Here is a 25,617-nt window from a genome sequence, read left to right as displayed (position 1 = left end):
GAGTAAGAAAGGAATTAAGTAACTTGCACAAAGTCACACAGCCAGCAGATGGTAGAGAGAATATTCCATTCCAGGTCTTTGTGATCAAAATCCAAATTCCGTAATTCCGATGATAATATATAACAGATTTCCTTCTTTTTCCCTAGCCTTTTCTTAAGCAATTGGCTTCTCTAGCAGCCAGTGGGAAAGAACAGAGCCCTTAGTTCACTGAATCACTTTATAAAGTTACTGGTTGCCCTAGGAGATGTGAAAACATGAAAGAAGTATTTGTCATTCTGATGGACACCATGGTCCCAAGCAGAGGAACACTATGTACAGATGTCAAATAACCAGTAAGTCTAGTGGAATTACTAGGTAATTTTTGATCCTGTGAAAAGTTTAAAAACTTTTCAAAGAGGACATGCTTTACAGAACAATATCCAATACAAGCTGTGCATAGCTTAGATGTTAAGTTTGTAGTCATGGGCCCAAGGTTTAACATGACATAACCTACCTTTGAACAGAGTTAATACTCTGTCCAATTTGGTGTGAAGTTTTCTTTTCTTTCCAACTCCCACTCCCTGACATCAGTTTAAAGCCTATTTACCTTGTTAGCTCAGATAAGAGATTTCTGTAATTTGACTCTCATGGACCTGGATCTGAAAGTTCAAATTCCACAGCACCCAAAATGTTAGAAATCTTTTGATCGATGTAGTTGAACTTTTGTACAGGAAAAGATTCCTCCATGGAGCATGTTGACTCAGTTTATTTCAGCTTATTAATACCAGACCGACTAAGTGACACCAGCATATAGCTGAGCTGGTAGATAATGAGACCACACATGTTTACAGTCTCTTTTCAACACTTGTGATCTCACCCAACTACCTGCAGAGAAATGGTCAAATATAAGTTGTAACATCTTGTATTACTTTGTGGTAGAGCACATCGTCACTCCAAGTCAACACAGGTTTATTAAGCTCCTATTATAGTTGTATAGACAGTAAAAAAGATGAGTGTTTATTCCACTCTATTAAGAGGTTTTAATGTTGGAAGGTTGTAAGACAGGTAAGTAAATAACCATATATAAGGCAGACCAAGAAAAGTGGCTTAAAAGGTGCAAAGTGCTGTGAGGATCCAGAGAAGAGATTAAAACTCCTTGGGGAGAGATCTAGGCCCTAAAGGAGAAGTTGTCCTTAGTCCTTGGACAGACAGGTACTGGGAGTGAAGGAGGCAACAAGTGATGTTTCAGAGAGAGAAAATATCATTAATACACACACACACACACACAAGTCTAGCTATATTAAGGGAATAGTGCATCATTAACTTTATTTGGAATTCAGGTTCCCTCATACTACATTTTGAGCAATCTTATCTAAGATCGGAAAGGTTGATTGGGGGTTTATTCTGGAGGACTTAGATATGGAACTGGGAATTTGTAATTCAAGAAGCATTACTGATGTAAACTAGTCACATTGATTTACCATAGTTATTGGTACCCTAGGGAATATAGACTAACCAACTGCTCCCAAACTCTTTTCACGTATAATTTTTATCATTTATAATGGTTACATAGCATTTCATTATGTGGACTTACCAACATTTATTTAACCATTCTCCTATTGTTGGACCTATAGGCTGTCTCTAATATTCTGCAATTGCAATAATTTTTTAATGACCTTCTTTTGCTAATATTTTCCCTTTTATATTACTTCCATAGGCTAGAATCTTAGATGTTATACCGCTTGGATAAGACACAAAACAATTTAAGATTGCTGATACATAATCTTAAGATTAATTTGCTCAAGGATTTGTGCAAATTTACAGTTCTACTTGAGGTTTTAAATTTAGTAGTGTTAAAAAGGTCTCCTTTTTAACACTACTAAAAGGTCTCCTTTTTAACACTACTAAAATGTGTTTAAAATGGAGTTACTTGTGCCAAGCCCCATGTCAGTAAACCAAGACTTAATATTTAATTTAATTGCCGTTTCAACAGCCCAGGAATGTAACCTTTAACCAGCCAACCTAGAATTACCTGGTTAGCGCTAGTGAGGTAATCTGCCGTATAGGCCCCTCCATTCCCCTTAGGAAGGCAACCTTGCCTGAGACAATACATTTTTTGCTAATAATTTTCTTTTTTCTGCCCCCTTTCTACCTTTAAAAACCTTTCCTAAAAAAAAAAAAAAAAAAAAAAAAACCTTTCCTTTTCTACAGCTTGGTGGAGCCAGTTTGACCTTTAATTTTACTCAAATTTTTGTTATTTAATTTTTGCCCCTGAGTGCCTTACAGGTGTTTCTAAGCCTCTGATACATATAACTCCATGAAACACTACTACTTTAAGAAGAAACATTTACTCTCAATAAAAGAACTTTAATAAGCTTGATCAAATGACTAAATATTTAGAAAGCGTATTGTGTTGAGTGAAACTTTGTGTGTCATAAATAATGAGAGTAATAGAAGATCATTTTGGATGACTGGTCTGTAATTGCCTCAAGGAACACATACAAAGAAAACAAATTCTTCTGATTACTTCCTCAAACAGCCAACACAATGGGGAGGAAATATCCCATGAACAGTATGAAAAGGGAACCAGAAAGCCTAACATGTAAACTTTGAGAAATGACAGCATTAGAAACAAAACTGCAAAAGAGATCCCCTTCCAGAATAATCTGAGATGCACGAAAGACATATAGTCACTAGAGTTGGAGCCTTATCAAGTCTGTACAGAGGTGAGTGGAGTATTTGACCTTCACCATGATTAACAAGCCTTTCTTTGACATTGTGCTGGTGCTGTTGGCTTCTTCCTCTGTCTGCTCCCGAGAGCTGAAACTGGTTCTTTTCCAACAAAAGAGAGTGAACAGAGAGAGTTTAAAACTCTTGAATAAATTGCAGACCTCTTCAATTCAGCAGTGTCTACCACACAGGAAAAACTTCCTGCTTCCCCAGAAGTCTGTGAATCCTCACCAGTACCAGAAAGGACAAGCACTGACCATTCTTCATGAGATGCTTCAGCAGATCTTCAACCTCTTCAGGGCAATTATTTCTCTGAATGGTTGAGAGGAAAGCCACATGGAGAAGCTCCTCATTGAACTTCATCAACAGCTGAAATACCTAGAAGCGCTCAAGAGACGGCAAGCAGAGCAGAAAAGAGACACCTTGGGCAGTGAGAACCTTAGATTACAGGTTAAAATATATTTCCAAAGGATACGTGATTACCTGGAAAACCAGGACTATAGCACCTGTGCCTGGACCATTGTCCAAGTAGAAATCAACCGATGTCTGTTCTTTGTGTTCCAACTCACAGGAAAGCTGAGCAAACAAGGAATGGAAACTTGAACCATGTGGAGGAAGAGCCAACGGCAGGCTTTAAAAGCATAGGGTAGGTGGAGGGGTGGTAGGATTTCTCCAGACACTATTATTTCTTTTTGTTTTAAAATGGTAGTATTGCTTTGGTTTTGTGTGTATATATATATATAGTTTAATTTTGTTTTATATTTTTATATATAAATATATATATTATTTAATTTTGTTTATATATATATATATATATAGGTCTGTGCTTTAAGATGATGCACATTGACTACAAGTGTTTTTGTTTTGTAATGTCACTTTGTATTTTCTATCCATCTGAAATTTTTATGAGTTGAAATGAGCCATTAATATTTCATAATTGTTCTTCAAATGGGTATATTTTCATAAAAGTTGGCCAAGTAGATATAATGATATATGTCTCCACTATAATACTTTCCTTATCATAGAATATCCATCCCAGTGATTTCTTTATTTGCCGGAAATTGGTAGGAGCAATGAGAAATACTAGGAATAATTTGTATTGCAAGATCTGAAAATATCATCACACACTGAATATTTGTTACAGGTGACACAATAGAAGTAAAGCCAAAGGACATGAGCAAGCAGTTTGCAGAGGAAACCATAAATGCATGAAAAGAGGTTCAACCTCATGCACAATAATAAAAAATAGAAATTAAAAGTGACTAACGTGCCATTTATAACCTATCAGATAGATGAAACTGCCGAGTTCAGTTTTAAAAACACTCTTATGGAGACTTTGGGGAGGGATGCTCTTATAATTTGCCAGTCCTGGAAATTGACACGATCACTGTGGAGGCAATTTGGTGAAATCTATTAAAATTACAGATGCATATAGTCTTTTATCCATCAAGTGCAGGTCTGAAATGTGTCCTATAAAAATACTTGCATCCATGTGAAATGACTTACATACAGTATTATTCATTGCAATGTTATATATAATATCAAAAGACAGAAAATCACCCAGATCCTTCCAATTAGAGATAGTTAAGTCATATTCACACAAAGGAAAACTATTCAGCTGGAGGAAAGAATTGGGTGCTCTTCCTATACTGAAAAAAAAAAAAAAAAAACAAGATGCAGACTGTATATATAAAATGCTACATTTGAGATTAAAATGTAAAACACATTTTATATTTGACCTTACTTAGGTATGACTAAATAAAGAATATACAAGGAATAAATTACAGTGATGATAACCTGTATTTGGTGGAGTGGGGTAGGGAGAGAAACTAAGGGAGGAGAACAGGGTGGAAGAGGATTTACAGCATATTTTTGTATTTTAATTTTTAGCCATTTGAATGTTACAAATTAAAATAATAAAATATATCTAACAAGTCGCAGTAATCAGAAATATACATGGAGGAGTCTTGTTGTTGAAAGGAAGTGTTTGGTGAAGGTTAGAAGAAACAGGACTGAGCCAGCCTGCCCTTGGGGTGGCCCGGAGGAGGGCTAGACGGGAGGAGAGCTGGATAGAAGGGTGCTCATGCCAAACAAGAGGAGATGCTGGTGATGAAGGGATTCCAGCTCTTCCACCCAGGAGCTCCCCAAAATTGTCATGGAACAAATGTGAGGCCAGAGAAACTGAAGGTCACTGAGGCTTGTTAACTTTCCCACAGTCACAGCAACTTTTGCCCAACGTGAGAAGCATAGCTGTGGCCCCCAAATCTGGTGCTCATTCTACTACTTTATGTCATGTTCTGCTTCAGATTCACTGTATAATTCTCGTTAAAAGTTATCACTGGCTGTAAAAGCTTGCTGAGGAACATATTCCATTTCAGTTTAACTAATGTAAGTATATTAACTATTGGCCAGTGCTTCCAGATTTGTATTGAAAGGAACGAGGAGGAACCGAATAGGATCCTGAGACTGAGGCAGGGTCAGCTGCAGTAGTGGAAGAGGGTGAGGAAGCAGAGGCTGGGCAGTCAGGAGGAAGTCTTTGTTGGCTTCACATTTTCAGCCCACGGGTTGACCTGCTTACCTTCACGTTCACGCAGAGGTAGGGAAGTGGAGAAAGAAGAAGTATTTATCACACTCAGCTGTGTTTACAGGTTATTTGCTTCTCATGTCTTCAATTTTTGTTGTTTTCTATAAACCAGGAACCTTTCAGAACCAAATCCATCATTTAGCATGTTATTCAGTTTTCTAGTTAATCTCGCAAGGTAATTTCTGTTATTCTTTCCTCAGGTGAGGAGAACAAGACTTTAAAAGTCAAGTACGTAACTTGCTCAAAGTAACGCAGCAAGCCACAGAGCTAGCAAATGCCAGAGCAAAATTTCCTCCCAAGTCTGCGCGCCTTGAAAGCCTGTGTTGTATTCTAGTCACCACAAACCTGAACAGCATTGTGCAATATCACTGGGAAATATAATGATGGCAGTCATGATAATAATTTGCTCCTGGCTTTCCTTATTCAAGTTCGCGTACTCTCACAGTCTTGAATTACAGAAAGGATATTTTCTCTCCCGGACATTTTTTTCTTCAGAACTAAGGTAAACAGAATGGAGAAGCTGCCAAGTGGAAACTTACAGCAGATGATAATCATATTTAGACGCTAGAACCAATACTTTACATGCTAATGTTTCCCCAAACATTTAGCTTAAGTTGACATCCTGCTTGTATAACTGTTTTAACTGCATAATACAGACTAAAAATTGCTTGCTTTTAAATATATGTACCCTTTTAAAACTTTAAAACCAGAGTTCTAAGCTTGGAGATATTGAGGAAGAGAAATACTTTAAAAGACTAGATGCCCTGCTAGTAATGCATGGGTGAGCTCAGAGTAAAGGCAAGTTCATTTGTACTCGCAGGCTGAGTCATCTGAATTATCATTGTTACATCTACATGTCCTGAGCTAAATAGATTACTAAATCAAAAAAACGAGTTACTAAATAACAAGTACAGTATCGTATTTTTTCCAAATAAAATATGCATGAAAAATGTCTGAAAAGAAATACATTGAAATGTTCACAGCGGTACCATCTGGGTGATAGAATTTCCATTCTCTTATACTTTTCAGATTAAATACTTCTGTTATGAATATGGATTCATTTTGGAACCAGGAAAAATAAAATAATTTTATTTTTGAAATTTAAGAAAAGAACAAATAGGGAATTCCCTGTCCGTCCAGTGGTAAGGACTCCACACTTCCACTGCAGGGGGCATGGGTTCAATCCCTGGTCTAAGATCCCACATGCCGCATGGGGTGGCCAGAATATAAATAAATACATAAATACAAATATTTTTCAAAAGAACAAATATGGCCTCTTGTAGACATTTGGCTTCGTATGCTTATCATGTGCAGTAAATTAAGCCCCACCTCCAGCACATCAGAGTCATCTGGAGGGCTTGTTAAAGCACAGATCACATGACTCCACACCCACTGTTTCTGATCTAATAGGTCTGTGGTGGGGACTAAGTCCCGCATTTCTAACAATTCCTAGATGAAGTTGATGCTGTTGGTCTTGTGACTACACAGTATTAACCACATCCCTATTTCTTGATAACCAAGGTAGACTTTTAACAGATGAAGGCATGGTCTCCTTGAGGTTACTGATCTCATATTTTCCCATAGTACCTGGAGAGAAATGGGCATCCTATAGATAGGAGGTAGTTGGTAAGGATAGTTTTTTCTGTCACTGCCTTTTCACAGCAGCAGATTAAATGGCTTTTTTCCCTCTTAAAGAAGCTGTAATATTCCAGTTACACCCCATAACAATAACTGCTTTTTAAGGAAAATGATCCAAACCAAGTTTCTTTCTGTAAGAGTTTCTGTTTCTCATGCCTGTGGTTAAATGAAATCAAAACTACAACTCTAGGGGCTTCCCTGGTGGCGCAGTGGTTGAGAGTCCGTCTGCCGATGCAGGGGATGCGGGTTCGTGCCCCGGTCCAGGAGGATCCCACATGCCGCAGAGCGGCTGGGCCCGTGAGCCATGGCCACTGAGCCTGCGCATCCAGAGCCTGTGCTCCGCAGCAGGAGAGGCCACAACAGTGAGAGGCCCGCGTACTGCAAAAAAACTACAACTATATAATTGATTGGAAAAAGAATATGTTGTGAACACAAAGGAAACCACACTTCTGAAAGATAGAGGATTCCCGGGTGAAAGATGACAGGTGATTCAATAATCTCTATTGAGACGTATAGATGTTTGGTAAATAAAGAGACTTGGGGTTCATTCCTGGAATTACTTTTGGCATTTAGCCCAAGTTTTCTCCCCTTTCCTGGGCTCTGCCTGTATTCAATGACTGGTCTATGTAGAGGTATAAAGACTCATACCCCTCACTCCACCTCAGAAGGGTCATCCCAGCTTCGGAGCTCCTCACTGTAATTGGCCAAGGCCACTTTGTGACTGCACTGCAACTCAACATTCTCTGTCTCAATCCTCCTGGCTTCTCTTCCCTTAAGTGTTGATCCCATAGTACTCCCTAGTAAACTCCTTGTATGGTAATTTTTGTCTCAAAGTCTGCTTTCTCAGCACCTGAACTCCAATGCATAGCATATAGAACTTCCCTTTAGGGCCATAGAAAACCCAAACTCACATTCTGTTTCTTTGGTCTGGTACATATCCTTTTTCTAATATGTGTTAATAGCTCATTCTTGCTATTTATGACTCACTTAAAAATTTTCCCTTCACTGAAAGCCCTTACAGTCAGATTTCTCTGAATCTATTTGTGCCCCTGCAGATCACAACTCTTACCATGTCACAAACTACATTGTACTATAATCAATTACTTCTCTTTCTTTCAGCTAAAGTGTGAACTACTTCACGGTAGGCAAATGACTTCTTAAGTCTTTACCTGAGCACATAACAGGGACAATCTAACTATTGAATGAATGAAGAAATTTTAAATGTATTAAAAAAAAAAGAAGGGATATGTCAGTACCATATTGTCACGGACAGCTGTATATGTGAGGAGACTCTGTCTAGAGGTGAGAAGGTCTTGTTTACCTGTGTCTGCCAAGGGGTAAATTTTTTTTGTTTTTCAGTTTCTCTACTTTTCCTGGATGGGATATTTGGATAAGCTATTTCTTGGAGTAAAAAGTGAAGTATCTGTCTTTCTCTGATAAAAGAGTGGTTTTTAACCTTGTATATTAAGGGCATAATAAAATAATGTCATGATATGTAGGGCCGGAGCCTCTCTTCTGATTGTTCTGGTCTTCTTAGACAATCCTTTTCTGAATTCACCCTTCCTGGGCCTTTGATCCCTGTCAGCCTAGTGATGGTTAGTTGTGCTTTCAACTGCCAAGTAGTATAGAAACCACTGGTACCAACTTAAAATTTTTGTTCAGTTTATAGAAAGCTTAATATGTTGGAAAAATTATGAAGACAATACATGGAAATGGTGTAAATGGCTTAATTTTTCTTCACTGAAGGTGGAGATGTGTACCTCTTAGCAACAGTGGAGCAAGTTTGAATAGAACAAAAGGCAGGTTCCCTTGACCCATAAATCATGTAACTTTTTCTGTGTAAGAGAGCTAAGTGCACATTGTTTTAGTGAAATTTATTCCAAGTTAAGTTTCAGTATAAGCCTTGTGCTAAATAAGGCATAGATCCCTGGGGGAAATTTAATTATTCTAAATAACAGAGATTCATTTCGGTTCATGTCAGATGATCAAGGTTGTTATCAATCTGATCAAAACAGAGTTAGTTTGAGAGCATTAAGAACTGAATTCTAGCTGGTGTATTATTGCAATATAACAGACATTTTTTAAGTAACATCTCCTAATCTATTATCACTCCTTGGGAGGGAGGGACAAGTGGAGGAGAAAAAGGCTGGATGGAGCTGGGAAGGAAATAAGCATATTTCCAGAGCAGATTGTGCTATTACAGGAAAAATACCTTGAAGTCCCCACTTTTGTCTAGTAGAGGGGTAGGGGAAAGAGGACACACTTTCTGTGGGTGGGATAGTGTTCAGGAGCTGAAATAAATAAAATAACAGAAATGTCCCCCAAATGCCTCTAGCTAAGTGGATTTCTACCATGGATTGAAATTAGAAGGGCAAAGAGATGAGTTTGGACATATCAGGGATTCCGTTGTAGCATTCTACAGGGAAATTGTCTCAGAAGATACCAGATCAAGGGTCCCGGGGAAAAAGGATGTTAGAATTTCCATCAGTAGGTTCATGCTGTAAGTTCTAGGCACGAAGTTCACTGGAGCACTTGGGGTCATATCTGAGGCCTTGAACATCAAAAACCACATGTGGCATTATATACACGTGGGGTAGAGTGTAAGATTCCAGAGGAAAGATTTCTTCCCCAAAGCATTTCTCTCAGATTGTCATGTGTTGTCTTGTGCAACTAATGCCTGACATATTAAAAATAAACAAAAAGTCAAATGAAAACAAAAAACACTAACTGTCCTCTTTCACAGCATTCAGGGGTGTGGTTATAAGGGTTGGGCCACCGGAGATCCTAGTGTCAAACCCCATGACTTTGTCAAAGCTGACCTTCTACTCCCAAGCAGAATTAGTGTGATTGGACCAGGTTGTGGTCCTCAGGAAGCTCCCTTGTCATCTCATGCAAATGGAACCCTGTGAGCCCAGTCTAAGACCCCTGACACAAGCCACACTGGTATGAATCCAAGGACAACACTAGTTAAGCTCAAGCTGGGCATCTTCAGTACATAAGGAAAAAATGTAAAATATAATTTATTATATAAATATATTTAGGCAATTCAGATGATGATATCATATCCTGAATAAACATTGAGTAAACTGTGAAACCCATACCTAGTAACGTAGTTTTGAAGAAATAGATACACCCCTACCAGAGTACTAGCTCTGCTTGAGCCTCAGCTCTCCCTGAGCTGGGCTCAGACTCGGGGGTATAATGATCTACACAAGAAGGAGACCTCACAGCTTCTGCACCAAAAGAGAATCTTGCTTCTCTTATGCCTGGAGAATAGGAAGGACCAGATTCCCTCAGGAGCTGATGGAAGATAGTCAGCCATGGACAAAAGACCAGGCCACTGTGTCCTCTGTGAGTAGCACCAGCAGATGTTCAGCCTTGAGGCACAGCAGATCTCATGCTATTTGGGATAAGACCTGGATGGAAAAATTCCTCACTTGTCTTCACCAGCAGGTGGACAGCTGGAGATGTATCAGGGGCAGGAGAGAAAGGAAGGAGGGGCTCCTCCTGAGCAGTGAGGAGCCAAGATTGGAAGGTTAGAGGGCCTTCCAAGGAGTAAGCCTCTAAATTAAAGTAAGTGAATATAGCCTCTGGGAGGATATCAGGGTGGAAATCAGGAGGGGCTTCCTATCCATTAAAAAACTTGCTAAAAAATTAAGGAAATAAGGAAAATAAAAGAATAAAGGAGACCCTGGGTCTCTCCATATGGGGGTGAATGTTGACTCTCTCTGGTACCCACACAAGCAATATGGTTTGGTACCCCAGGGTTAAGAAGGGTAACTTACTGTTGCAGTGCTATTGAGGATAACAGGGATCTGCTCTCAAGAGTAGAGATCAGGCCATAGAAACTGGGGTCCATGCCATGTCCTCTGAAGAGAAGGGGACCAGGATCCCACCTTCCACGATGACTGCCAGAATTACCTTAAGCACCCTGAGCAGTGCCATTCAATGGAAGCTGTGAGTGAGAATCATCTGTAGACCTCCTTGCCCTTCTCCCTCATCAGCTCCAAGTCCTCATTTTATTTATTTATTTAAATGTATGATACAAGCTATATACAAATTCATATACATTGAAATGTTAACAAGAGCAAAGTAAAAAACAAATGAGTATTTACAACCTCTCTCCCTCAGGTACCCTGTAAGAAAGATTGTACATCTCCTTGCTTGGTTTTTGGTCTTTTGCTCTGCTGCGTTATGTGTATTTATAAAGTATAGAAAGGGATGCAGAAATTGTCCCAGAAAAACTATAGAGCAATTTTCATAATATAAAGGAAGAAAACAATTGGGAGACAGATAGAAGAATGGATCCAGAAAAGCAGTGGCAGGAATCAAAAAATGGGCAAATTTCCATGTAGTCAGAGAAGATTTGAAGAGAGGGTCTCCAGGGATTTAGAAAGAGAGGAAAAGGGAAAATATCTTAAGGGTTCTGCAGTGCAGGGGCTGGAGAAATAGGGTACAGAATGCGGTGAACAGAATCCAGATGGAGGAGCCTGGAAAAGATGGATTTTAAGAAGTTTTGTTCTGGGTTTTGAGTCCCAAAACGATCTGAATTGCATTTTCATATGACTTTGCAAAAAACATATTTTTTTTGTTGAGACGTATGTAACTTTTTATTTAAAGAGAAAGAAAATGTTTTTAATTGGAATTTTTAAAGTTGGTACTGGCACAAAAATAAACAAAACTGCTTTAAGATTCCTTGCATACTCATGTATGTATGAGAACTGATAATTGAATAATGGTTGTTTTTAAACTAAATGGGGAAAGCTTGACTGATGCAATAAATATTGTTGGGAAAATAGGATATCTGGGAAAAAAATTAGATTCCAAATCTCCCACAGTACACAAAATGAAATTTGATGTATACAGAATAAGAGGCAATAAGAGGGTTGGCTCTGAAGGCAGATCACCTGGGTTTCAATACCAGCTTTGCCATACACTGCTTTATGGCCATGAGCATGTTACTCTGCATCTCTGTGTCTCAGGTCATCCAGCTGTTAAGTTAGTATAACAAATCGCTGAATGTTTATGGTTATAAATATATGAAACAAAAACAAACCTATTAAATACTAAAAGAAATGTGTATATAAAAAGTTTTTAAATTTTCAGATAGGAAAGCTCTTCCTGAGTGATGTGAAACACAAGGCTAAAAGGAAATGAGCAACGCATTTTAATACATGAATTAAAAACAAAAGTCTCTCCAATACAGAACTATCAAGAAAATTTAAAGACGTGAAAAAAATCTTAAAACATGCAATAGAATAATATTTTCAATATAAAAAGAGGTCAAAAAAGTTTAACCCAATAGCAACGTGAGCAAGAAATATTGAGGTAATTTTCAAAAGCAGTAATAGCTACAAGTAGATAATATACATGTGCCAAATAATCAGCCTTCCTAGTGATCATGGATTTTTCATATAAATGAAAAATATGATAAAGAACAAGATAGCTTGGTGATGGTTGTGGTAAGAGCCCACACCTATACACAGTAGAAACATAAAATTTTTTAAAAATCAGTAATTAATTTAGTAAAAATTACCAAAATTTTTGAACCACTGGACTTACCAAATGCAGTTCTAGGTACTTATATTACAGAAATATTCTGTCCATACCCCTGCCCAAATATGAATACGAATTTATTTATAGCAGCCCTATTTATATAAAAGGGAATTGTAGTCAAATTAATGTGCTATTATAGAGGATTGGTTAAGTAAACATTGATCCCCTCATATTATGGAATACTAGCTACACAGCAATTAAATTCATTTAGGTAAAGAACAGTCACCTAAATCCAAGCTTGTTCATAACATATTGAATTATGTTGAATGAAAAAGCTAATTAAGGAATAAGAATGATTACACTGGGGAAAACTGATGTCTCATTATTCCTAGAGAGTGGGATTTGATGGAATGGAGGGTAGAAATGAGATCTTTAAACTCCATTTTAACTTTTGGGACCTAGGTATCTTTCCCTTTTTTTTTTTTTTTTTCTTAGCTATGTGTTTAAAATTGACTCTTTTAAATTGTGTCCAGTATTTCTGTTTTTCTGAAAAGAAGGGGGCTTATCTTAGCTCAGTATCCCAAAGTTGGTACTGGAAGATGACTCCTGACTTTGTATCACCAGGGACAGTATGGAGGAACCACTTCACTGGACTCTGTTAAAAGGTGAAGGTGGAACAGACAGAATTTGGATAAAAATGTTTTCCTGATAATATATAAATAAGAAAATTTTAATATGTTTCTCATTTGATGAATAAAACCATTGATATAGCTTTAAATAAGAGTAAGTAACTGACTCCTGAATGCTGATTTTTTTCTTTACTATATGGTTTTTCATAGTAGTTTATGGATGAATAAAGTATATCCTGATTGTTTCCTCCAGCACTATTCTAGATCTTGGATCTATGTTTTTGCACCTCTTGGTATTAACTTATTTTCTCTTTAGAGCAAATATTTTCACTAAAAAGGATGTCTCTAACTCAATATCTTGCTTCAAACTTACCTTTAGCACTTCCAGCAATTGTTGAATAAGTTCCAGAAGAAATTTCTCTACATGTATCTATTCCAATCAGAAGGGATGCTCTTGGATGAAATTAACACGAAGGAAGAACTTCTGGGATGCAAGTTAGGGAAGAAAGACATTGAGAAAAGGACTTCTGGTAAAGAATTAGCCAAGATCTCTTACCTGCAGGAAGTATGAACCTACAACAAAACTTTACAAACTCAGAAGGATCCTGCAGCAATCCAAAGGACCATTGTGATGTTGCCAGACTAACCAGATTTAAAAAAACTCAGAAGATTATGAACTTACTTGCATCTCTAGCTTATTTACATCTGTAGCTTTCTTGCAAATTTTTAAAATACGTGTTTCAGTATCAACAAGAAAATGAGAAAGTATCTTCACACTTTGTGAAACTGTACTTCACAGAGGAAGGTATAAACTGTACTTCACAGAAGAAGATATCCAAACCATCGACAAACTTGAAAAAAAGTGATCAACATCGTGACTGCTCATGGGAGGTAAATTAAAGCCAGAATCTCACCACAACACACACACCAGAACAGCTGAAACTAAAAATATTAAATTAAAAAATTTAAAACACTGACATGACAATTGTTGATGGGAGTATAAATTATTAAAACTTTTGAAAAGTGTTTGGTAGATTCTATAAAGATAAGCATGTATGTACCCTGTGACAAAGCCACTCCACTACTGGGCATATATCCAATAGAAATTATTGCTTAGATCCACCAAAAGAAATGTCCAAGTATGCTCACAGAAGCCGTAATCATAGTAGACCCTACGCATGCCAAAGAAAGCAAAAGTACATTAATACTAAAGTGACACATATATTTTGATCTATTCAAAAAACATAGTACATAACAATGAAAACAATGAATTATTGATACACAAAATCAATATGGATGATTTCACAGACGTAGCATTGAGTGAAAAAGCTAGATATAAATAAAGTATCTGAAGTGTATTTTCATTTATAAGAAGTTCAGAAATTGGCAAAACCAATCCATGGTGATAGAGGACTCAGAGTGGTTAGACTTATGGTGGAGTGTTCCTTAATAGGGCTCAAAGGTAGTCTTACTTTTACCTTAAGGAACTGTATTTTCTACTTACTATAATAATTTTGCTTCCTTCTGTTTGCTTCATATTTATCGTTATTATTCCTAATTTTTAGGAAGAATACAGGCGTATCTTCTTTATTGTGCTTTGTAGATACTGCGTTTTTTACAAATGGAAGATTTGTGACAACCCAGCGTTGAGCAAGTCTATCAGCACCATTTTTCAAACTTTGTGTCTCTGTGTCACATTTTGGTAATTCTCACAATATTTCAAACTTTTTCATTATTATTATATTTGTTATGGTGATTCATGATCAGTGATCTTTGATGTTACTATTGCACAAATTATGACTCACTGAAGGCTCAGATGATGGTTAGCATTTTTAGCAATAAAGTATTTTTTAATTTAGGTATGTGCATCATTTTTTTAGACATAAAATGTTATTGTACACTTAATAGACTACAGTATAATTTAAACATAACTTAGATGCACTGGGAAAGCAAAAAATTTGTGTGACTCACTTTATTGCAATATTGGCTTTATTGCAGTGGTCTGAAACTGAACCTGCAAGATCTCTGAGGTATGCCTGTATTCCAGTTTATCATTTCTCCTGTTTATAAAGAAAGCTGCTTGATGTTATTCTCATGTTTCTGTTTATTTCTCATCAGTTTGGAATTTTTAAAGATGATGCATATAATTTCTTTTTCTTACAAATATCACATCAAAATATTTGAGAAGAAAGTTTATTTTTCTCATGTTAAATACTGATGAATAGATTGTTTTGAATTGTTCCCAGGAGTTGGATCAAAAATCCATGTTACTGGTTGCCTTATCAATTATGGTAACCAACTTAGAAAAACATTGTACAAAAATCTTCCAAGTGCCATTGTATTAAAAAATTAAATATATTTACAGAAATCTAGAATAAGTAAATAATGTAAAAATGAAGAGGAAGAGGTAAGCTTTAAAATGGCTATGTCAGCCTGTGTTGTTATGTACTACGTAATCTGACCATATCAGGCATCCAATATAATTTAAGGGAGGTTCTGGAATTTTTTCCATTCTGATTTTAATAACATATCTTTGTCCTCTGGTTTCTCTTTGCTAAGAAGTATATTTGAATGGCTGAGTGCTGTTAAAAAAAATAAGTCTTGTGTTCATTAAGGATGAACATAACATGGTGTTATGTTAACTAACCAAATGCACTAAGACATATGAATACCTGGACTTAATTTATTTGCTTACTGTTGACACGGTAAGCAAGTGCCTTCTGTGACTAATGTTATTCTGCCCTCTACTGGTTCAAATTGAAATCCCCAATTTAGATACATTCCAGGAAAACAGCTTTAAGGTAGAATTTTAATGAAATTTTCTCCTTAAAAAGAAAACAAGCAAAGGAGATTGGTTCAAGATGGCGGAGTAGAAGGATGTGCGCTCACCTTCTCTTGTAAGAGCACCAAAATCACAGCTAACCACTGAACAACCATCAACAGGAAGATACCCCACATCCAAAGACAAAGGAGAAGCTGCAACGAGACAGTAGGAGGGGCACAGTCACTATAAAATCAAATCCCATACCTGCTGGGTGGGTGACCCACAAATTGGAGAACAATTATACCACAGAAGTTCTCCCACTGGAGTGAAGGTTCTGAGCCCCTCATCAGGATTCCCAGCTTGGGAGTCTGGCAAGGGGACTAGGAGTCCCCAGGGAATCTGACTTTGAAGGTCAGTGGGATTTGACTGCAGAACTTCCACAGGACTTGGGGAAACAGAGACTCCACTCTTGGAGGGCACACACAAAGTCTTGTGTGCACCAGGACCAAGGGAAAGGAGCAGTGACCCCATAGGAGACTGAATCAAACCTACCTGCTAGTGTTGGAGGGTCTCATGCAGAGGCAGCAGGCGGCTGTGGCTCATTGCAGGGACAAGGACACTGGCAGCAGCAGTTCTGGGAAATACCCATTGGCATGAGCCCTCCCAGAGGCTGCCACTAGCCCCACCATATAGCCTGTAGGCTCCAATGATGGGTCACCTCAGGCCAAAGAACTAACAGGGAGGGAAAACAGCCCCACCCATCAGCAGACAAGTGGATTAAAGTTTTACTGAGCATAGCCCTGCCCACCAGAGCAAGACCCAGCTATACCCACCACCGGTCCCTCCCATAAGGAAGCTTGCACAAGCCTCTTGGATAGTCTCAACCACCAGAGGGCAGACAGCAGAAGCAAGAAGAACTACAATCCTGCAACCTGCAGAACAAAAACAACAATCACAGAAAGTTAGAAAAAATGAAAAGGCAAAGGATTATGTCCCAGATGAAGGAACAAGGTAAAACCCCAGAAAAACAACTAAATGAAGTGGAGATAGGCAACTATCCAGAAAAGGAATTCAGAATAATGATAGTGAAGATAATCCAGCGTTTTGGAAAAAGAATGGAGGCAGTGATTGAGAAGAGGCAGGGAATGTTTAACAAAGACCTAGAAGAACTAAAGAACAGAGATGAACTGAAATGAAAAATACACTAGAAGGAATCAATAGCAGAATAACTGAGGCAGAAGAACGGGTAAATGACCTGGAAGACAGAATGGTGGAAATCACTGCCATGGAACAGAATAAAGAAAAAAGAATGAAAAGAAATGAAGACAGCTTAAGAGATCTCTAGGACAACATTAAATGCAACAACATTCTCATTGTAGGAGTCCCAGAAGGAGAAGAGAGAAAGGACCTGAGAAAATATTTGAAGAGATAATAGCTGAACTCCTCCCTAACATGGGAAAGGAAACAGTCAACCAAGTCCAGGAAGTGCAGAGATTCCCAGGCATGATAAACCCAAGGAAGAACACACCAAGACACACAGTAATCAAACTGATAAAAATTAAAGACAAAAAATACTGAAAGCAGCAAGGGGAGAACAACAAATAACATACAAGGGAACTCCCATAAGGTTATCAGTTAATTTCTCAGCAGAAACTCTGCAAACCATAAAGGAGTGGCACCATATATTTAAAGTGATGAAAGGGAAGAACCTACAACCAAGAATACTCTACCCAGCAAGGCTTTCATTCAGATTTGATGGAGAAATCAAAAGCTTTACAGACAAGCAAAAGCTAAGAGAATTCAGTACCACCAGACCAGCTTTGCAACAAATAGTAAAGGGACTTCTCAAGGCAGGAAACACAAGAGAAGAAAAAGACCTATGAGAACAAACCCAAAACAATTAGAAAATGGTAATAGGAACATATGTATCAATAATTACCTTAAATGTAGATGGATTAAATGCTCCAACCAAAAGACATAGACTGGCTGAGTGGATACACAAAGAAAACCTGTATATATGCTGTCTACAAGAGACCCACCTCAGACCTAGAGACACATACAGACTGAAAGTGAGGAGGTGGAAGAAGGCATTCCATGCAAATGGAAATCAAAGGAAAGGTGGAATAGCAATGCTCATTTCAGATGAAATAGACTTTAAAATAAAGACTGCTATAAGAGACAAAGAAGGACACTACATAATGATCAAGGGATCAATCCAAGAAGATGATATAACAATTGTAAATATATATGCATCCAGCATAGGAACACCTCAATATATAAGGCAAGTACTAACATCTATAAAGGGAGAAATCGGCAGTAGCACAATAATAGTGGGGGACTGTAACACCCCACTTTCATCAATGGACAAATCATCCAGACAGAAAATCAAAAGGAAACACAGACCTTAAATGACACATTAGACCAGATGGACTTAATTGATATTTATAGAGCATTCCATCCAAAAGCAGCAGAATACACATTCTTCTCAAGTGCACATGGAACGCTCTCCACATGCTGGGCCACAAGGTGAGCCTCAGTAAATTTAAGAAAATTGAAATCATATCAAGCATCTTTTCTGATCACAACACTATGAGGTTAGAAATAAACTACAAGAAAAAAAAACTATAAAAAACACAAACACATGGAGGCTAAACAATATGCTACTAAACAACCAATGGATCACTGAAGAAATTGAAGAGGAAATCATAAATACTTAGAGATGAATGAAAATGGAAGCACAATGATCCAAAACCTATGGGATGCAGCAAAAGCGTTCTAAGAAGGAAGTTTATAGCAATACAGGCTTACTTCAGGAAATAAGAAGAATCTCAAATAACAACCTCAACTTACACCTAAAGCAACTAGGGAAAGAAGAACAAACAAAACCTAAAGTTAGTAGAAGGAAAGAAATCATAAAGATCAGAACAGAAATAAATGAAATAGAGACAAAGAAAACAACAACACAGATCAATGAAATGAAAAGCTGGTTCTTTGAAAAAATAAACAAAATTGATAAACCTTTAACCAGACTCACCAAGAAAAAAAGGGAGAGGACTAAAATCAATAAAATTAGAAATGAAAAAGGAGCAGTTACAACTGATACCACAGAAATACAAAGGATCATAAGAGAATACTACAAGCAACTGTATACCAATAAAATGGACAACCTGGAAGAAATGGACAAATTTTTAGAAAGGTACAGTCTCCCAAGACTGATCCAGGAAGAAATAAAAACTATGAACAGACCAATCACAAGCACTGAAATTGAAGCTGTGATTTTAAAACTCCCCGCAAACAGAAGTACCGGACCTGGTGGCTTCACAGGCAAATTCTATCAAACATTTAGAGGACAACTAACACCTACCCTTCTGAAACTGTTCCAAAAATTTGCAGAGGAAGGAAAACTCCCAAACTCATTCTATGAGGCCACCATCATCCTGATACCAAAACCAGACAAAGATACCACAAAAGAAAGAAAATTACAGGGCAATATCACTGATTAACATAGATGCAAAACCCCTCAACAAAATACTAGCAGTCCGAATCCAATAATAAAAAGGATCATACACCATGATCAAGTGGGATTTATCCCAGGGATGCAAGGATTCTTCAATATTCTCAAATCAATAAGTGTGATACCCCACATCAACAAATTAAAGAATAAAAACCATGTGATCATCTCAATAGATGCAGGAAAATCTTTCGACAAAATTCAGCACCCATTTATGATAAGAACTCTCCAGAAAGTGGGCATAGAGGGAATCTACCTCAACATATTAAAGGCCATATATGACAAACCTACAGCCAACATCATACTCAATGGTGAAAAGCTGAAAGCATTTCCTGTAAGATCAGGAGCAAAACAAGGATGTCCACTCTCGCCACTTTTATTCAACATAGTTTTGAAAGTCCTAGCTGTGGCAATCAGAGAAGAAAGAGAAATAAAAAGAAAGAGAAATAAAACTCTTAATATTCTAAGTGCTTTGTATACACTATTTCCTTGTAGACACTGGGCTTTTTGCTGCTGTAGCCGAATAGCTTTCAACACACACGCAAGAACAAAGGCACATGCGTGAACCACCCCCCTACCCTCCAACACACACACACATGTACAGGCACCCATGTATGAATGATACAGACTGGCTTCTAGACCAGCTAACCCAAATTCTCCAGAAACTCATGCCTGTTTCTGCCCAGGTTACTTGTTGACCATCTGAATAGTCAGGTGGCACTGACTGCATTCCCCCACTCTCCAGCCATTATCTCTGCAGGATGTTCTCCTATACTAAGCATTTTCCACTTGGGATGGATGTGGCTATAAACACATGTACTTTTCTGTGGTGCTTTCTAAACTGCAGCTTGCCTGCACATATTTTCATCTTTCTTTTATAGATATAACCAAAGGTATAAGTTTAGATAAGAGGCAGTATCAGAACAGAATCAATATACCGTGGATAAGAGCTCCCCAGGTCTGTGACTCAAGCACTGCTGTTTTATTTTTGCAGTCTCCATTCCTAGTTCTTGTCTATAAAAGCATGTCCAGCTCTTTATTGGTCCGTATCCTCAAATTTGTTATGATAAAAGTATGGACTTAGCATTCTTTGACTTATGTCAGGTGCCTGCAGATTCTCCCTCATCCCAAGAACTTAATATGTCCATTGGTCCTGAACAAAGATGCTTCACTGAGATTCAGCCCCAAAATCAGCCTGGGAAGTATAGGTATTCTTGTTTCCAGTGTAGGTCTCACATGGGAAAACATCAACTCCATTGCAGTTTCTGTGTGCATTGATTTAGATTTAAAAATTGAACACATGAGCATATAACTTTTGAGAAATTGCATGTATGTTTACAAAATAAAGTTTTATACATTGTAATGAGAACATTTTGTTCTATAAGATATAAATAACATGTGGAAAATAAGTATGTGATAAATTTAAAGCTGTCAGCCTTATGATCATTGAATATAATTCATATTTCTCTGCTTTTAAGGTCACCATTGTTGATTCTAGGCTTCAGTTTTCAGTTGGTAAAGGAACTTCTAAAATGCATGAAAACCTGAACTTTGTAAGGATCATTTTGTCACCGTTTTGTGAAAGCTTAGTTTTCTTCCTTTTTTTCTTTAATTTCTTTTACAAGTTTGTTAATGAAGAGAAAGCACCTGTTGATTCCCACTGCGACAGTTTGTTAAACATGGGGTCTGTATTCTTCCCCCTTTAGGGAAAGGTTCATTCCTTGAAAGTAACTCTTCTTATCCAGTCTTGAATCCTCACTTCTAGCAAGTTCTCTTCTAAATCTCTCTCTTGTCCCAAACACATCTCCAGCTGTTATGCTGCTGCTGATGTCCAATGTGGAATTTCTCCAAGAGAGTCTCATCCCAAACATCCTGGGCCCTTTGTACTGAAGATGCTACAGAGAAATCTCAGGGAAGACAGCGTGATGTGGACTCCTTGAAACTGCCCAGCATCCCCTGGATCTCAGAGATCAGTCAGATGTGTTTTCCAGAAATAACAGATGGGAAGCACTTGCTTTTTGTTGGAGAAACACTAAGATGTGCCTCTTGTCCAGACCATGACCTGAGTCACCTCACAACTTGAGCAAAATTTGGGGCAGAAGAATGGAAGTTCTTTAAATTTTTTTCTGTAAAGTATTTTGCACTGATTTGATAGACTTTTATAGGCAGGTTCCCAAGGAAAATGTGCATGTGTAAATGTCAAATAAAGATGTGAAAAGATGCTCAACATTATTAGTCACCAGGGAGATACAAATTAAAAGCACAATTAAATACCACTTCCTATTTATGGAAGTGGCTAAAATTAAAAAGATTGTGCATAACTGGTACAGAGGATGTGACATCACTGGAATTCTCCTCCATTGCTGGTGGAAATATCAAATGGTACAACCACTTTGGAAAATGGTTTGGCAGTTTCCTAAAATGTAAAACCTATACCTTTCATATGATACAGCTGTTCTACTCTTAGATATTTACCTGAGAGAAATGAAAGTACATGTCCTCATAAAGACTTATACATGAATGTTCTGAGCAGCTTTATTCCTATTTAAAAACCCTGGGGAAAAAAATGTCCATCAACAAGTGAAACAATGAATTATCATAGATCCATAAAATGGAAGATTATTCAGCAATAAAAACAATCAACTATTGAAACATGGTAAAATATGGGTGAATCTTAAAATGTTGAAGCCGAATGAAAAGAAAAAGAGCACATACTGTGTTATTCCATTTACATGAACTTGTAGGAAATGCAAACTTGTCTTTAGGGACAGAAAGGGCTGACTGGCAGGGTGAGAGGTGAGGTTGGAAAGGGAAAGGGATTACAAAGGTGCATGAAGAAACCTCTGGAGGGTGACTGGCATCTTCATTATCTTAATTGTGATGGTTTTATGGATGTATATATAAATATCAAAACATGATTTAGATTTATATTCTCTGCAGGTAGGAGATCTTTGCTATGTCTGTACCAGAAGACCTTGTTCAATGTTTTTTTCTTCCATAAGGCACGTTCCAGCAGACCCTCCTTGCTATTTTCTGCCAAGAGTGTACCTAAGGATTGGAATAGAGACCCATGAAGGATTTCTCAGCTGATGGAACAGCTAAAGGTAAATTTGGAGCAGGATACTGAATCAAAAGAGTCCTTTTGGTGCAAGCTCTGGCTCTATGGAGGAAACAAACCACTACCAAGAGGAGCAGAAACATAGCTCTAAGACCTAGAAGAGTCTGGAGAAAAAAGCCAAGAGGTGCTTTTTATTCATTCATACTAAGAAAACTCAAATGTTGAAGAAATAAACGTCCAAGATTGAAAACATTACTTTTGTATAAAATTATCTCAAAGTTTTTATTAAATGAGAAACATCACTAGCATTCTCTTCTTTCTGTATTGGTAGACAACTCTGACTGCTATCTAAAGTGTTAAGTAGTCAATGCTGTCTGCTCCACTTCTACCTTTTAAAGAGTCCAGTCAACCATTTTCCCCCATGTTTTCTCCTGGTGATACAAAGACAGTGCTCTTTTTTCAGTATCAAACGTGTGGGATACTAAGCTAAGATGGACACCCCTTGCTTCAGTCTAATAGAAATGTTGGAAACAATATTAAAAAATCAATTCTAAGTATATAGCTTATTTTTTTAAGTTAACAAAAAGCAATCTATAGGTTCCAGAAAACAAAAGGAAGTCAAATGATCTTATCTCTACCCTTTATTTCCTAAAATCCTAATCTTTAAGAATAGCTAGATATCAATTTTCACCAATGTGTTTACTCTTATCCCTTAACTTGCTTTTTCACTCGAGAAGACACTCAGAATATCATGAACATCCTTGGATGCTGGTGAGTATTGGTCCACCTTATTTAAGTTAATGTGGCTGCACAGTATTCTGTGAAGGAATCCTGATTTACTTAACCATTCATCTGTACTGTCACACATTAAGTTGATTTCAATTACCGTTCATATAAATAATGCTACACAATGAGCAAATTTGAGTATTCACTTAGTATTTCTGTAAGATAGACACATACTGCTATATTTGCTGGGTCTGATGCTTTAGAATTTTTGATAGATGTTACTAAACTAATGATCAATAGTGTTTGAAATTTTTACACTTCTACCAACTCTGTAACTGTGCACTTTTACCCCAACTACCACCAAGCAATCTTTTTGTTGTTGCTGTTCATCAAATTTTTCATTTGAAATTTCATTTACAAAATCTGTGATCACTAGGAGACTGATTATTTAGCATATGTATGTTACCCACTCAGTTATTTCTGCTTCTGTAAATCGCCTCTTTATATTCTTTTGCCCAGATTTTTTTTGGATTCCTAAACTTTCTTGAGCTCTTCCTATTAGTAAAAATGTTAATGCTCTATTATACGTTATAAGGTTTTTCAATACCATGTGTTTTAAAATTTTATGATGCTTTGCTGAACAGACTTTTTAAAAATTAATGTGTTAAAATGCATTGCTCTATTCCTTTATCGTTGCTGTATCTCAAACCTTTGCATCTGTTAACAAAACAGGCTGATGTAGTTTCTTTCATTATTCTGATTTTTATAGAGAAGAAAACAGAGCCATGGAGAGATTAATAACGTTCCCAAGGTCCTGGCCTCATTTTAGAATCCAGGCCCTCTGAATGCACAGCTTGAGCTCTTTACCAATTTTGGGGATATCCAAGTCCACAAGGATGAGAAAGACAGCCGGGAATCTGAGCATTCTTTCTCCAGGACAATCTTAAATAGATAAATAATGATAAGTTCTTTCTCCCCAATTCCCATTTGTCCCAGTCATAATAGGCACCATTCCCTTGTGACAGACTTTTTATGGTACCATTAATTTGGTCATCACTTTCCTTATACCTGTTACAAACCAGCCTTGTCATCCTGAGAACATTTCTGTGTTTGACTAGCAGAGTTATCTAAAAACTGAATTTGGGTGATGTATACATGTTGTGTTATATGAAGTATTTATTTTCTGCCTTTATTGAATTTCCAATCAGGCTCTGATTTCCAGGCTCTGATTGCCTCCTTCCACAGCCAGCCATTCTGCAACTTGTCTGAAAATACAGCTGGAGGCAGAAAACCATAAATGTAGACAGAAAACCATAAACCAGTCCATGGCCTGGGAGTTGCGGACCCCTGCTCTAGATCTATCCATGTTGTTGCAAATGGCAGGAATTGTTTTTCTTTTTATGACTAATATTCCATCATGTGTGTATACCATATTTTCTTTTTTCAAATATGAATGGACACTTAGGTTGCTTCCATATCTTGACTATTACAAATAATACTGCAGTGAACATTGAAGTGCATATATCTTTCCAAATTAGGGTTTTTCTTTCCTTCTGGTAAATACCCAGGAGTGAAATTGCTGGATCATATGGCAGTTATATTTTTAATGTTTTGGAAAACATCCAGACTGTTTTCCATAGTGGCTGCACCAATTTACAATCCCATCAACAGTGCACAAGGGTCCCCTTTTCTCAATATCCTCGCCAACACTTGTTATGTGTTGTCCTTTTAATAGTAGCCATTCTGACAGGTGTAAGGTGGTGTCTAATTGTGTTCTTCAACTGCATTTCCCTGATGATTAATGATGTTGAAGATCTTTTCATGTGTCTGTTAGCCATCTGTATATTTTCATTAGAAAAATGTCTATTCATATCCTTTGCCTATTTTTAATCAGGTTGTTTGTTTTATTGATGTTGAGTTGTATATGTCGTTTGTATATTTTGCATTTTTTTCCCGTTGAATATATTGTTTGCAAGTATTTTCTCCCATTCAGCCGATGGCCTTTTCATTTTGTTGATAGTTTCCTTCACTGTGCAAAAGCTTTTTAGGTTGATGTAGTCCCATTTGTTTATTTTTGCTTTTATTTCCCTTGCCTGGGAGACGGATCCGAAAAAAATATTGCTGTGTCAAAGAGCATACTGCTTATGTTTTCTTCTAGGAGTTTTATTGTTTCAGGTCTTACACTTAAGTCTATAATCCATTTTAAGTTTATTTTTGTATATAGTGTGAGGAAATAGTTGTTTCATTCTTTTACATATAGCTGTGTAGTTCTCCCAACCATTTATTGAAGAGACTGTGTTTTCCCCATTGTAATATTCGTGGATTTTTTGGTCATAGATTAGTTGATCATGTAAGTGTGGCCTCTTAAACTATCCTCTTTTTTTTTTTTTTTTTTTTTTTTTGCGGTACGCGGGCCTCTCACTGTTGTGGCCTCTCCCGTTTTGGGGCACAGGCTCTGGACGCGCATGCCCAGCGGCATGTGGGATCTTCCCGGACTGGGGC

General features: G+C 37.4%; 1 protein-coding gene across 1 annotated transcript; it reads left to right on the top strand.

The window, feature by feature from the left end:
* Positions 1 to 2,730: 2,730 nt before the first annotated feature.
* IFNE (interferon epsilon) lies at positions 2,731 to 14,129 on the top strand. Its single transcript, XM_060013477.1, is given in 2 exon segments — positions 2,731 to 3,355; positions 13,436 to 14,129. A coding segment is annotated over 1 exon segment (582 nt). The 3' UTR covers positions 3,313 to 3,355; positions 13,436 to 14,129.
* The last annotated feature ends 11,488 nt before the right edge of the window (positions 14,130 to 25,617 follow it).

This window comes from Delphinus delphis, chromosome 6 (genome assembly GCF_949987515.2).
Source record: "Delphinus delphis chromosome 6, mDelDel1.2, whole genome shotgun sequence".
Lineage (NCBI taxonomy): Eukaryota > Metazoa > Chordata > Mammalia > Artiodactyla > Delphinidae > Delphinus > Delphinus delphis.
This window is presented reverse-complemented; position numbering and strand designations above follow the sequence as displayed.